Source organism: Epinephelus moara, chromosome 11, assembly GCF_006386435.1.
Source record: "Epinephelus moara isolate mb chromosome 11, YSFRI_EMoa_1.0, whole genome shotgun sequence".
NCBI lineage: Eukaryota > Metazoa > Chordata > Actinopteri > Perciformes > Serranidae > Epinephelus > Epinephelus moara.
The window spans coordinates 16,678,597-16,691,978 of NC_065516.1; the positions used below are offsets into that span (position 1 = coordinate 16,678,597).

The window sequence follows — 13,382 nt, forward strand, 5'->3', positions numbered from 1 at the left end:
GGCAACAGTAAACAAGCCGTAAGTGAGTTTTCAGTGTGGCCTGCGTGGAAGGAAAGAAGCAGCAGTCTTACTGTGTGTAAGAACTGATGTGAAAAACTGAGGCGTTCTTGGCAAGGACTCCTTGACCATAAGAGCACTTTATAGCTCACATGCACAGCCATTATTTTCTGCATGACTACAGCTCTCCATTTTTATAGTGGATACATATAGAGAAGAACTCCTATAGTGGCTAAAAATGAAATTCCTTGGTGTAACAGCTTCGTCCACTATAGGTGTTTTTTTCAGATGCAAAAGGCAGCAGTGACTGACATACAGCCTCCTGTGGTAATAGCCACAGTGATTTCTAATGTCTTAAGGTAATGATCGCTATGCCACTGCTGCATGTAGAGGTCATTGGTTGTCTTACAGCAAAGACCTCTGTCCAGATGAATCAATAAAACCAATATAGAGACCACGAGACAATTGCCCTTTCAATTCCCCTCCTCATCTCTCTTTCTCTGACCATTGCACGAAGAAAGCCAACTCTCCTGTTTGTCTGCTCTGCCTCTTAATGTTGCCAGTGCAGATTCGCAGCCCATTTCCTGTAAGTAGTAGGATTAATATGGGACATTTCTGCAGGACACTGTTTAGGCCCAGTGCCAACTTTCAGCGCCAATGCATGAAGCACTGAGCTGTTTATGTGGCAAGGCAAAGGGTGTAGAGGGCATAGTAGTGCATGGGACTGTAGTGCTGCAACATTTAATGTAGCAGGTATAATGTTTATCATGATCATCATTAAGTTTAGTGTGTTTTAGCACAATATTAGCACAAATCAAAAAGTGCATTGCATTCATTTGGTTAGAAATGAAAGTGGACAATTTAAAATTTTGACCTGAAGAACGTTCTAGATGGAAAGCCAAGAGATCAGTTGGAAGAATTCATCCTGTGGGCAACATGAATGTCTGTTTCGAACCTAATGACGAAGCTGGAGGAAAATTAAAGGATCACTGTGTACCAAATTTTGATGTATATGTTCATGTATATATGTAACAAATTTCACAGCAGTCTATTTGATAATTGTTGAGACATTTCATTAAAAAAAATATATCTGCAAGTAAGTACCATGCATTTACTAAATTTCATCTCAATCTCTCCAAAAGTTGTTCATGCTGGACTAAAGTGGTGGTCTGACAGAAACTGCCATCTCAACAGCCCTCAAAGGAAATGCAGGGTTTTGCTGAATTGTCTGATGTTAATGCTAGGGCTGCCCCCTGAAAGTTGAGGATTTGAATCATCAGTCAGAGACCCCTCATTTGACTGACCGTTTTGGACCCCAGATTTAGCCTCAGAATGAGCGCTCCTCACTTTCACGCTGGCTGGTACTGAGTGAGATGTAGGCAGCTGCCTGGAGGAAGAGACTCTTTGCTAAGTCAGGCTCCGAGATAACGTTATCTTCGGCCTTCTGCTTATAAGTATACAGCATCTTAATACAATACAGTGTCTGGCTTTTCTTTGATATCTAGTGTTGGCAAAAGTGTTGTTGCACATTTCCGATTCATCCTTAGTGTAGTTAGCTTGCATTAGCTTGAAGGGCTAACTTGGCTTGTTTACATTTTATGTGAACGAAAGAGGAACGAATAGTCACATATTCGTAATCACCAGCCAAAATTTGACTGACATGAGTCAGGTAGAGACCATATCAACGCTTTGTTTGGTAAATGTGATGAGATTTGCTTTCAGCTTTTTCTGAATCATGACTAAGTTAACAGGAAGACCATGCTGCATATAGACAGTTTACAAGGTTTGTAAAATACACTTGTGCAGACATGTCTTTGACCAAAAGAACAAATTCCTGCTTCCTTGAATGAAGCCGTGATTCTCAGTCCACTTGGTGAGCCCAAGTAAAGAGCACCTCTCCTCACGGACCTGAGCAGTATCATACTGCTGTTAGATTATTATTAGTGGCCTTTGTGTGGTGACACAGTGCTGTCAGTATCAGTGTGGCAGCGGGTCTAGAGGTCAGTCATGTCAGGCAGCTGGAGGCTCGTTCTGTCGCTGTGAGTCTTTGTCAGTGTTGCTATCAGAGTACAGCCTTCACAGCCCCACCACTCATCTCCAGGCTCCACAGCTCCACATTCAGAGCATCTGTGCCCCACCCTGAGAGCTCTGGAGGCGTCAGCGTACCTTTTTGAAACATATGTGACCATTGCACATAACTATGGATTGTTGAGCTGTTTTCTTTACTAACCTGCTGCTGTAGCGTAGGTGATTAGAGAAGTTTGATGTTACAATTGACAAGATAATTTTTTCCTGTCCTCCATCTATGTTCAAAACATACTCTACCTCAGATAATCGCCTTCCTCGTTAGGCTAATTGGTCTTAATGAGCTAAAATCACATTATCCTCCCCAGCCTTTCCTTTCATGTAAGATGTGTCATTTTTAAGTGCATGTGTCTTGTTGAAAAGACCCTGAGCAGATGGAAGCGTGTCATTGATTGGTTATGATAAGCACCACTGATTAGCATGTCATCCTTTGATCTACAGTTAGTGCTCCTTGGGGAGTGACTGCCGGTCATAAACCAGCAAGCCTATTTCAACTGCTGGTCTCACAGGCCGACCCCTGACTCCTCTGACCTCACACAACCTCATGGCGGGTCAGAACAAGGAGTATCATGCGTCAGCAGTGGAGCAGTGCAAATAAAGGGGACATTTTAAATAATCCTACTGCAGTTTAACTCTGGCTGTTCCTTTTATGAGGATGGGAAATTTTTAATTAACACCGTAATTATTCTCATTTGTCCTGTGTGGCTTTGTGATGCTCCGCTCACGTGTAATGAATCACGGCTGATCTGACAGGCGAGGATTTAGAGCAGCTTTTACCTCAGAATCCCTAATGCTGAGACCAGAGAGGAGAAGAGATGATTTAAAAAAAATAATACAGTAAATGTCGTCCTTATTTCTTTGTGTCTCTTTGTGTCACACACAAGTTTTGTCTGATCAACAAAAACCCAAAATATTCTGTTTTCTATCATGTATGGCAGCAAATCATTTTAATATTGAAGCTAAAACCAGCTATTTTGACTGAAATTATTAAAAGATTTTCAGATTTGTCTGCAATTAATTTTCTGTCAATGAACTTCTTGATTAACGTTATCATTCCTGCCCTAAAATGTCAGACAATTGTTAATAAAAATGCTCCTTTTGTCCAACTATGATATTAAAGAAAAATAAATCTGAAAATACACACATTTAAGTAGCTGCTACCAGCTCTTTTTTAAATATTTTTGCTTAAAACTGTACTCAAACAATACAGTTGTTTTGCTTGACTCAAACTAGACAATCAAGTAATAAAAAAATACACTTACAAATTTATTCAGGTGATGCTTATTGAGCAACCACAGTCAAATCTTATGTCAGTATAGCAGGAAACCCTTGGGTTGTGTTTTATTGAGCATTTTGCACCAGCAACCATTCAGAAATACGAAAGAAACATCCAGTTCTAGATAATGTTATTAAAATAAATTTCAGCTTTGCTTGTCTTGTTGCTTTAGTCTCCCCAGTGTTGTTCTTGGCTGATTAATATTACAAGGCAGGGGTAGGGGGGATGTGAGTTATTTTTAGCTTCCAAAGGAGGGCTTGAAAGGGAAAGTTTGAGAGCAAGTGCATGAATCAATAATGAGAATAATCATTAGTTACAGCTCTAATATAATGCATGATCAAAGTGAGCAGCTGCTGTAAACAAGCTCCTCACCTCTGACAAGATGGCGATGTGACACCTATTGTTTTAGCAACTATAAAGCTCATCAGGGTGATTGTGGTGTGCTTACATGTAAAGAGAACAAACAGCATGCACAGTGGACACATAAACAGTATCCTTATAGCACTTGCACATTCCATCACTGCAGAGACACACTGAGCAGATGGACTGACTGTGAGGGGTAACTGAGGAAAAAAATGAGGGGAGTGACAGAGGAGGAGGAGAAGGAGGGGTGCGTAAAGACAGAGATAGAGAGGCAGAATCACTGAGGGAGCGTGCAGGACACGCACTGACGAGCCGAGACACAGAGAGTGAGAAAGAGGGAGCTTGCAGCACCTGAGAGGCAGCAGCTTCATTAGCATCAGGGGGAGAGTCGCTCACAGGCAGCCACACCAGGACTCGTGTAGACAAACTGCTGTTATCCATCGCTTGTGGAGCAGCACGGGGAGGCACCAGTGGAGGAGGAGGAGGAGATCGAGGCTGAAGCCAGAGCTTGAGCGAGAGGCTGAGAAGCATCGCTGCCACCTGACTCATACTGGGAGTCAGCCTCGGCACCTGCAGCGGCAGTCTGAGCACTCAAGGAGACTGGGGCAGACAGAGAGAGAGCTGCTGAGATTATGCGCGGGGCAGAGAGCTCCTGTGGATTCCCCATCTTTGGCAGCGGCAGCAGCAGCAGGAGGAGCAGGAGCTGTGGCTCTACAGATAGCAGCAGAGCTAGCTGGAGCTGCAGCAAAACAAGGAGCCCCAACTTCAAGGCTATTAATTCACCCAGAGATGAATGTAGCATTTACAGCCAAGGTGTAACAGGAACCAGCTGTCCATGGTGCCACAGTGTTGAATGTACCTGTAGCCAGAGCAGTGACAGTCGCTGCAGCACTGGTGCAAAAGTGACCACAGCAGTGCAGTCAGGTGTAGTTGTAGCAGTAGCAGTGGGGGGCAGCGGCTCAGGACACTGAATGACCAGTGTGGCTGATGAAGGCCACCTGGATCCGCTTGCTGAAACGAGCCAAGGGAGGTCGCGTCAAGAGCTCCGATGCCTGTGTAAGCAGATTTTGAGTGTGCTTACATCGTCTCTTTTTTTGTGTGTGTGTGTGTGTGTGTGCATGTGTAAGTCTGTGTGTCTCTACTTCATCCATCAGTCCACAGTGTTGGGGTCAGTGTGGCACGGTTGTGTATTGCCTGGTGATGATGAGAAGCTGGATGTTGTTATCAGTTATGGCTGTCAGATTCTGGGCAGAGCTCCATATCACCTCCCTCTGACCCACTGGGACGATGTTCTTGATCACGCCCCATCGTTAGCCGTGACCTGATGGAATAATCATACCAGGTATTTTCACCTGCACTTTTCATGGCCAGATGTAGCTCATAAAGGAGAGACTAATGTGCAATAAGAAGCCGATTTAGGATATATAGCTGTATTTGGAAGTGCTGCACATTCATACTCAAGCTTGAGCAGTATTTTACACATGGTTTAGATGCTTGTTGATGTTTTGAGAGCCACTAGGAGATTATTATGATCATGGATGCGATGACAACAAAAGCAACACATGGATAATTAATGAGGTTGCTTTCAAATGAGTTATTCATATCAGGTACAAAGTAGGGAGGATGAGACACAGAGGCAGTTGACAAGCAGCAGGGTTTCATTGTAAGACGCAGGACATAAATATATATAACCTTGTATCATGAGTGGTAACAACCCTTGCAGTCTCTATACATAAGTCAGGTAATGTAAGTGGAGAGGACATCCTCCTTTGTATGTATGTGATGGCTGGGTAAGTCTAATCAGGCACAGAGTGAGGGAGGCTATTTTTAACTCAGACAGCAGAGTGTAATGGTGCAGTGAGATGAATGAAAGACCTTGTGTGGGTGGCATAGTGGCGTGCAGGTAAGGATAAGGCTTACACTGCCTTCACTTTGTTAAAAAAAAATACCTTTATTTACTCTTAGACCATGATTTATACATACGGTAAAGTGATATGCAACATTGGGAAATGATTCAGTAGTGTATATGCAAATGTGTTGCAGTCATTCCAACAGCCACAAATGAAAACATAAAACTTTCCCTCGCATTTTGTATGTGTTTTGCCAGCATTATATTTAAGGCTGCACAGTTAATCAAAATATTATCAAAACTGCATTATGGCCAAAAATAGTGGGAGATGCAATTTGTTGATAAAGGTAAACTGTGTCACAACATACCATTATATATGAAGCACTGTGCTACAGAGATGCCCTGGTCTGCAAATCATATTCCAGATGTAAGACAACATGCTTGTTTGTTACAGACTAGGGATGCACCGAAATGAAAATTTTTGGCCAAAGCCGAATAAAATTAAACGCTTGGCCGAATACCGAGTACTGAGTACCGAATACCGAATACCGAATACCGTTGTTTAGTTTTTCATTAGCATTTGCAGATGAACCTCCTCCAGATTAGTGTTGTCACGGTACCAAAATTGGGACCCACAGTACGATACCAGTGAAAATATCATGGTTCTGAGTAGTATCACGATACCACAGCGAAATGAGGCAGATGTGCCTTTTGTCATTTATAAAAAGATAAATCACTTTTCTATAATACATCAATGATATTTCAATGGAATAAATTATTTGTTGACTTATTCATACTTCAAAAACAGCATCAATAAGTGATTAACATAGCGGGGATCAAAATAAAATAAATACATAAAATAAAAATCAACCAGCCACCATCCTCCTCTGACAAGTAAAGAACAGTCCGGTGAGGTTTGTGGGCCGTTACCTGCCACAAAGAGAGAAATGTGAACGGCTCGTTTCCCCTCTGACACGCCACATACCTGTGGGCTGCCACGGCTCGGCTGTCCAGGTACTTTTGGGCAGTCATGACGCCGAGAAGAGGACAATATTGGAGCTGGACTTCTCCGTCGCCGGTAAGCCGATGGCCGCCGTATTTGACAGGAATACATTCCTGTCTGTGTCTGTGACCCCCGTTAAACCCACAACCGGTGGGATTCGCCGTTTCATTTCTGCTGCTGGTTGAAATCTGTACTCACACAGTGCTGAATGATTTATTTTGCTCGAACAAAACTATTTTTAGTTGCAAATGCGAGTGCAGTGACAGACGGAGTAAAATATTGCCACACTGCCGACAATTTACTCTTCCCATCACCGCACGCTGTTTGATTGCGTTATCAAAACACGCCGCTATTATTCAGCCTTGCTTTTCACTTATTCTACCGAATACCGAATGTGTGGTTTTTTGCAATATTCGGCCGAATATATTCGGTTACCGAATATTCGGTGCATCCCTATTACAGACCCCAGCAGAAATCACACCATCATATTTTTTATATTTTTTTAGTAAAAATTAATTGCAGAATTTACCATTCCTACTAAAATAACGACTCTTATTGCGTCCGCAGTATCTGCCAAAATAATTGGTTTGATTTTTTGGAATTAATTTATTTTTTTGCATATCGTGCAGCCCTTATTAAATTTTGTTTCAGTTAGCTGTAGTTATAAGTGCTGTCCTTCAAAGCATGATTTTGCTAATCAAAATGTAGTTCAGACCAGAATCTGACTACTTTAAAACAAATATTTTTATTTTATATGTATATACATTATTTCAATTAATTATATGTATACATATTTTTGGGCCCTATAAATGTATAATTTCAAAGATAACAGCTAAAGACAGTCAAAGCAAGAGAGCCGAATTTAGCTAAGCTACTTGTGCCTAAAGCTAAATGTACTTTTTTTTTTTTTTAACCCTCTGTTGATTCTTGAAAGTGAAATGTATTAATCTTAATATTATAACATCTTGGTGGGTTTGTTTCCCACATAGATAAAACAGTAGCTATATCTGATCATAGTGAATAAATACAGCTAAACTAGTCATGCTAAAGGTTGGCTAACTAGCTCAGCTTAGCTTAGCTTAGTTTAGCAACGTACCACCAAAGTTCAGGTTTAGTGAGTAGAGCGGTGTGTACGAGCATATGTATTGGATTCATTACAAGATCCACAAATTAATTCATAAAACTTTTCCTTACATTTTTGCTTGTTTTTAATCAGTGTTAAATTTGACTTCAGTTAGCTGTAGCTATCACTGTTGTCCTACAAACCAAAAATGCAATAACTGCATATTTACACCAGTCAAGATGTAGTTAAGACCAGAATCTGACTGTTTATAATCAAATATTTTTATTTTTTATCTAAATATAATTATTACATGTGTATGTATATTTTTAGGCCGTACAGATTAACAGTTTAAAAAAGAAAAAAGAGACTGGAGCTAAAGACAGTCAAAACAAACGAGCCAAATTTAGCTAAGCTCTCTGCACCTAAAGCTAAGTACTTTTTTTTTTCCTCTTACCCCTTCTTTGTGTCCTGTAATTGAAATGTATGAATTGTGATGAACTAACTTCTTGATAATTTTTTTGTCATCCCAAATAAAGTATAGCTAAATCTGGTCACACAGAATAAAAACAGCTAAATTAGTCGTGCTAAAGGTTGGCTAAGTAGCTTAGCTTAGCAGAGCATGATTTGGTGAGGTTAAAGTACCTTTAAATCACAATTTTAAATGAATTGAATGTCAAATTGATATGTTAAGTAGTTTTCATGATAGATAGAAAGCTTACAGAGCACATTTTGTTCGCAAATACTGTTTTTCCCACCTACTTAGCTTTCGTACAGTTAGGTTTTATCTATGGTCTATGTAAATGATTTTCTTGTGGTTTGAAAAGACATTTAAATGGTATCCACACAGTCGGCCAGAAAACTGAAAAAAGCCTTTCTCTGTTTCTTTTCAACCGAAGCATGTCTGTTGTAACTGTTCCTTGCCTTTTGTAGAGCACTGTAAACATTGCAGTCTATATAGCGTGCAGGTACTACTTTAACTACCTCAGCAATTATTTATGATGTGTTTTCATGTAGTATGTAACAAGTAAGTGTTGGCTGCACCAGTGCACTGTAGTCAGGAGTAACAGTGTGTGCTTTGGAATGTCTGCGTGTTTATGAGTAGATCTGTTGCAAACACATATCACACAGAGACATACTGGGAACTGGTGTTCTTCAACTTTTCCCCTGGTGTTTCTCACACAAGGATCACAAAAATTCTGCAGGCGAGCAGCTGAGAGAGAGAGCTAAGGATAGACGAAGAGCTGCTGGTGATGTGACTCTATGACAGACAGTTTGTGTCCTTTGGCATCCTCTCTCAGAAAAAGAGGAAGTGTCCATAATTTGCTGCAGATTCAATCAGCTCCTGTGGTTTCCTCAAGTTGTTGCAGTGCTGTGATTGATAGCAGAATCACATGCCTGCTCATTTTATTGAGCACAGCCTCTACATTCATTATTTCACGAAATCAACTGAGATTCCTTTGATGATCCGAGTTTAACACTTCAGTGTGTGTGGGTGTCTTTGCACATTTGTAAGTTGCTCATCAGATGCTCAACTGCAAAGTTTTTCTATGAAGAGGAAGGGCAATGCAAAGCAAATTAAGTCAAGATGCTGTGAAGCCCACTGCTTTTCTTACACCTGTGGTTTTTTTAAAGTGTGAATCCAGACGGACAAAGCTGAGCTTCAGTGTATGTGTGCCGCTGAAGTGTTAATGTTTGTGTCTCTGCAGGGTTCGGCCGACTCCTACACCAGCCGTCCATCAGACTCCGATGTGTCCCTCGAGGAGGATAAGGAGGCAGTGCGCAGAGAGGCAGAGCGACAGGCTCAGGCACAGCTTGACAAGGCCAAGGTTGGTGTCCAGCAGCGCTAAGGTCACTCTGTCCACTTTTTACCTCCTGAGACATCTGCTCTCTGGGGGGCCAGGAGGAGTGTGTCAGGAACATTTTGAACAGGAGGCACAGGCTTGGAGAAGAAAGGGCAGTGATCAATTGAGTGAGAACATTTGTGGAAAGTGAGGACTTTTTGTCTGCTTCAAGGCACTGTTTGAGGGTTAAAGGTACCTGTAGAGGTTTGGGCCACTAGTAGCACTATGGATCGATGTCTTAATTAAGGCAACAAAGAAGAAGACTGCAAGATAGCAAAAATGAATTCATGTAAAATGCAAATGTTTTGTGACCTATAAATAACAGGATAAACAAAGTGTGTTTTGGTGAGAATGACCAATGACTTTTGTTTATTTGCAAGAAAACTCCACAGGGCACCTTTAAGACTAGGTTTTAGGCCTAAAGTCAAAATGAGTTTTAAGTTAAGCTTGGGATAAAGGGGATAGGCATGTAGTTGAGAATACATTTTGCCAATGAGGGTCCCCACAAGTATAGAAGTCTGTGTGCACTGACAAAAACTGATTTATTATTCTTCAGTGAATGATGTCCGGCATCAGTCAAATGGTAATGTAAACTTTACACTGCCTGGTTTGTTTTTGGAAGATTAAAAGCTGCGTCTGCTTCCTTTTTGGTCTCATTTCTTAGGCCTACATGTTTATCATGGCAGGAAAATTAGCTATCGTATTCTCAATCTGGTAAGGGGGGTTCACCAGTCAGATTTCAGTGGAGGACGTTGAGAAAAACAGTCTCTATGTCCATACTGGTTGAATTTTATGTTAAAAGTTGGTGTAATTTTGACTCAGAGCAAAGTTTCCTTATCTCTGGCTTCCCCTCATCTCACGTACACTCAGATATTAAAACAATGATGGTAAATCATATGTTGTTGTACTGTTCCTGGGGTGAGATTAGTGGAAAATGCTGCAGGACTGGCTATGGCGAGCGTGAGAGAAGCAGGAGCTGATTTTAGCTGGTTTCTAAGACGAGGAAAGGGCTGTTGGGGGCTGCTGATGTGAGAGGTTAGGGGCCTCAGAGGGCTCAGCGTCGCTGTTTATCAGAGCCAAGCCTCGCCTGCTCTGGGCCACAATTAGCAGCATATAAACAAACACACACACGGCAGAGCAGGCTTGCCTTTGCGCGACAGGAATTGCAATCAGCGCTCGCTTCCACAGAATCACTCAAATCGCTGGCACTGTTAAGATTTATGCCTTTGATCTATGAAATAATTCAACAATCTTTTGTGCACATTGTGTCCTCTTCCTGCTTTACAGCTCATTGGATAACTTCTATTTTGCATATTAAGTCGAGCAAGTGTCTGAATAATTGGTCTACTGTCTTTCACTGGGTGTTTAGTGTCTGTAACAGCTAGCACGTTCATTAGCTGTAAGCGCTTAGCTTTTGGCTGTCTATCCATTAGAGCAGACATTTTCTTCCTGCACTGTGTCTGGAGGTAGCTCATAGCTGGCAAAGACGGATCATTCCAGCAGATCTATGTTGTTATTTTCCAGAGTCACCCTCTCTGGCTCACTAATTAAAAAGATAAGTTGGCTTTATAGATAACCTGGCATGGATTACCCCCGCTGGCATTTTACATGACAGATGACTGGTAAAAAATAGCCTCTCAGTGGTCTGGCCACCAGAGAGAGTGAGCTGGGGTCAGAGGAAGTGCAGACTCTCTGACTGTGAGCCTTTATGGGCAGTAGTTCACAATGACTTCCCTAACATACCACAGATATTCATAAGGACTGGGGATAGGGCTGATGCCTGTGATGCTGTGTACAAGATTTCCTATTGCCCTGATGCACTGCTTCACATTACATTACATGTATTTGCACACACACACACACACACACACACACACACACACACACACACACACACACACACACTAACCACTCTCCACTTTCTCTAATTGACCCTAAATGGGTACTTAATCAATTTTACACATTAAAATAAGTAATAGTACCACTCAGTCTGTGACAATGGTTGTATAATGTTTGTGGCTCCAAAAAAGCTTTGTCAAGTCTTAGATAATCAGAGGTTATTTCAGGTTAGGGTTGGAGCCTCCAAATGTTCAGAGAAAAAGCTACACTACAGACTGAAGTTTGAAATGTGAGTGCAGTTTAAAATGTGAGGGCATTTACCCGAGAGGGAGCATTACAGTTGCAATATGAAGATCAAGGGTTTGTGGAGCTTGACCTATATTGGGGACAAAAAGTCCGGATATCCCAGTCTAGTAACTTAGAAGTTAGGAAGTGCAATACGAAATTGCTCGGGTACTTTTAAAGTACGGCCATGTTGATGTCAAGTCAAGTTTCTGATGGAAAAACATCTAATGGATATATATTACAGTTATACTCACAAATATATTTGTGAGCAACAGCGGTTGCCATTCAGGGACATGGTCTCTTTTACAATTGCAGTTGTGGTACAAAGCTACTCGGCCCAGTAGTCGGCCCATTGATGTCAGAGATGATTTAGTCTGACCTCTAATGTCACCTGATTAGTGGCACATCTAGACTGATGTCATGAGACTGTAATCTGTTTCAAAGGCAGGATGCAGGTGTTGAAGGTGACTGGCTTTCTACCTATTCAAAGCTGCTATAATCAATATTGTTGCATTAACTATAGATTAAACAGCGATTTGAACCCTTAGATAATCATCGACTCTGCAGTTTCTTTCAGCTCTACAGAGCGTTTCACCATCTATAAGCTGATTGTTTTAGTTTTCCAGCTCGTAACACATTACATTTTTGGTTGACTCTCACTGCTCTCATCAGCGTTATTTATTGGCCACAGCAGACAGCTGTTTTCAGCAAAAAAGGCTCTGGTAGACAGTCGACCCATCGGCTGTAGGGTATCTAATGGTGGCTCAGCAGCGTGATATGTGGTATTACCACCATTTTTTGTTGTAAATGACTTCATTTATCCTGATTTAAGTGCTTTGTAGCTTTATTATCAGGCTATTATAAGGTATATTGTTGCTTTTTAAATGACAAAGATGACATGTTTTAAACCTTTTAAAACAAATTGTTCATTGTCAAATTCAGAACACAGAAGGGCAATGAAGGGCAGTAAGGAAGCGGTGTTTTTTCAGCTAAGATGCTTTGGTTGGTATGATACAGAATATCTGCAGTAGTAAAAATGTCAGCACAAAGTAGAGTAACTGCTCTGGATGAAGGAAAGGCTGAAGCACATAGGGAGAGAGGACAGACCTACATCTGTGTGGATTTAGTGTTAATTTCTCCTCCATTGTTGTGTTTTTGCGACGTGACGGTTGGTCTTTGTGGTATTTGCCCTGCCCCTTCTCCACTGTGATTAGACAGCTGGGTAAAAGTGACAGTGACGGGTGGCTGCAGCGTTTTACCTGAAATTGAATAATCTTCAACTCTTGGCGACCAGAAGAAAGATTAAAACATGCAGCACTCAGCGCAGAATAATACCTCACCAGGTGGTTGTTGCAGTGACTTGCCATCCCATGCAGTTGGCCTGTCAATAGCAGGGTATTGCCATTTTGAGTTCATTGAGACAGCCCCGCTCAGCACCAACCAACAGACAGACAAAGTTAGCGACTAGCTGTTGAATAAGGTGAAGCATTTAGCAGCTTAACAACCAGATATTTCCTTCAGGAGTTGGTGGAGAACGCAACAGAGTCAAAAGTAGTGTGATAATGTGTGTTTACAGGTTGTGTCAGCTGCCCCCAAAATATCCAGTCATGTAAAAGGAGTGTTTTTTTGATGTGTGTAGATCTGAGTCAGATTCATTTCTCTCACTTTGTCACTTGAGAAGTTTTGGTACAATGGATAAAATATGGAATCTGACTTGTTCGATTAGTGCATATTACAATTAATGTAGATAACACATAATAGAAAGCATAATCTCACTCCAA

At 41.4% G+C, this 13,382-nt stretch overlaps 1 protein-coding gene across 4 annotated transcripts in view; it reads left to right on the forward strand.

Annotated features, from left to right (window-relative positions):
* Positions 1 to 13,382, forward strand: part of cacnb2a (calcium channel, voltage-dependent, beta 2a) — a 97,937-nt gene that overhangs the window by 57,951 nt on the left and 26,604 nt on the right. For 2 of the 4 annotated variants that reach the window (XM_050057105.1, XM_050057107.1), the window contains exons 1-2: positions 4,080 to 4,777; positions 9,343 to 9,462. In XM_050057105.1, coding sequence (XP_049913062.1) covers positions 4,709 to 4,777; positions 9,343 to 9,462 — 189 coding nt within the window. In that variant the 5' untranslated portion in view covers positions 4,080 to 4,708. Of the gene's footprint in view, positions 1 to 4,079; positions 4,778 to 9,342; positions 9,463 to 13,382 lie in introns of those variants that run through there. The other 2 variants (XM_050057104.1, XM_050057106.1) reach the window with 1 other exon arrangement.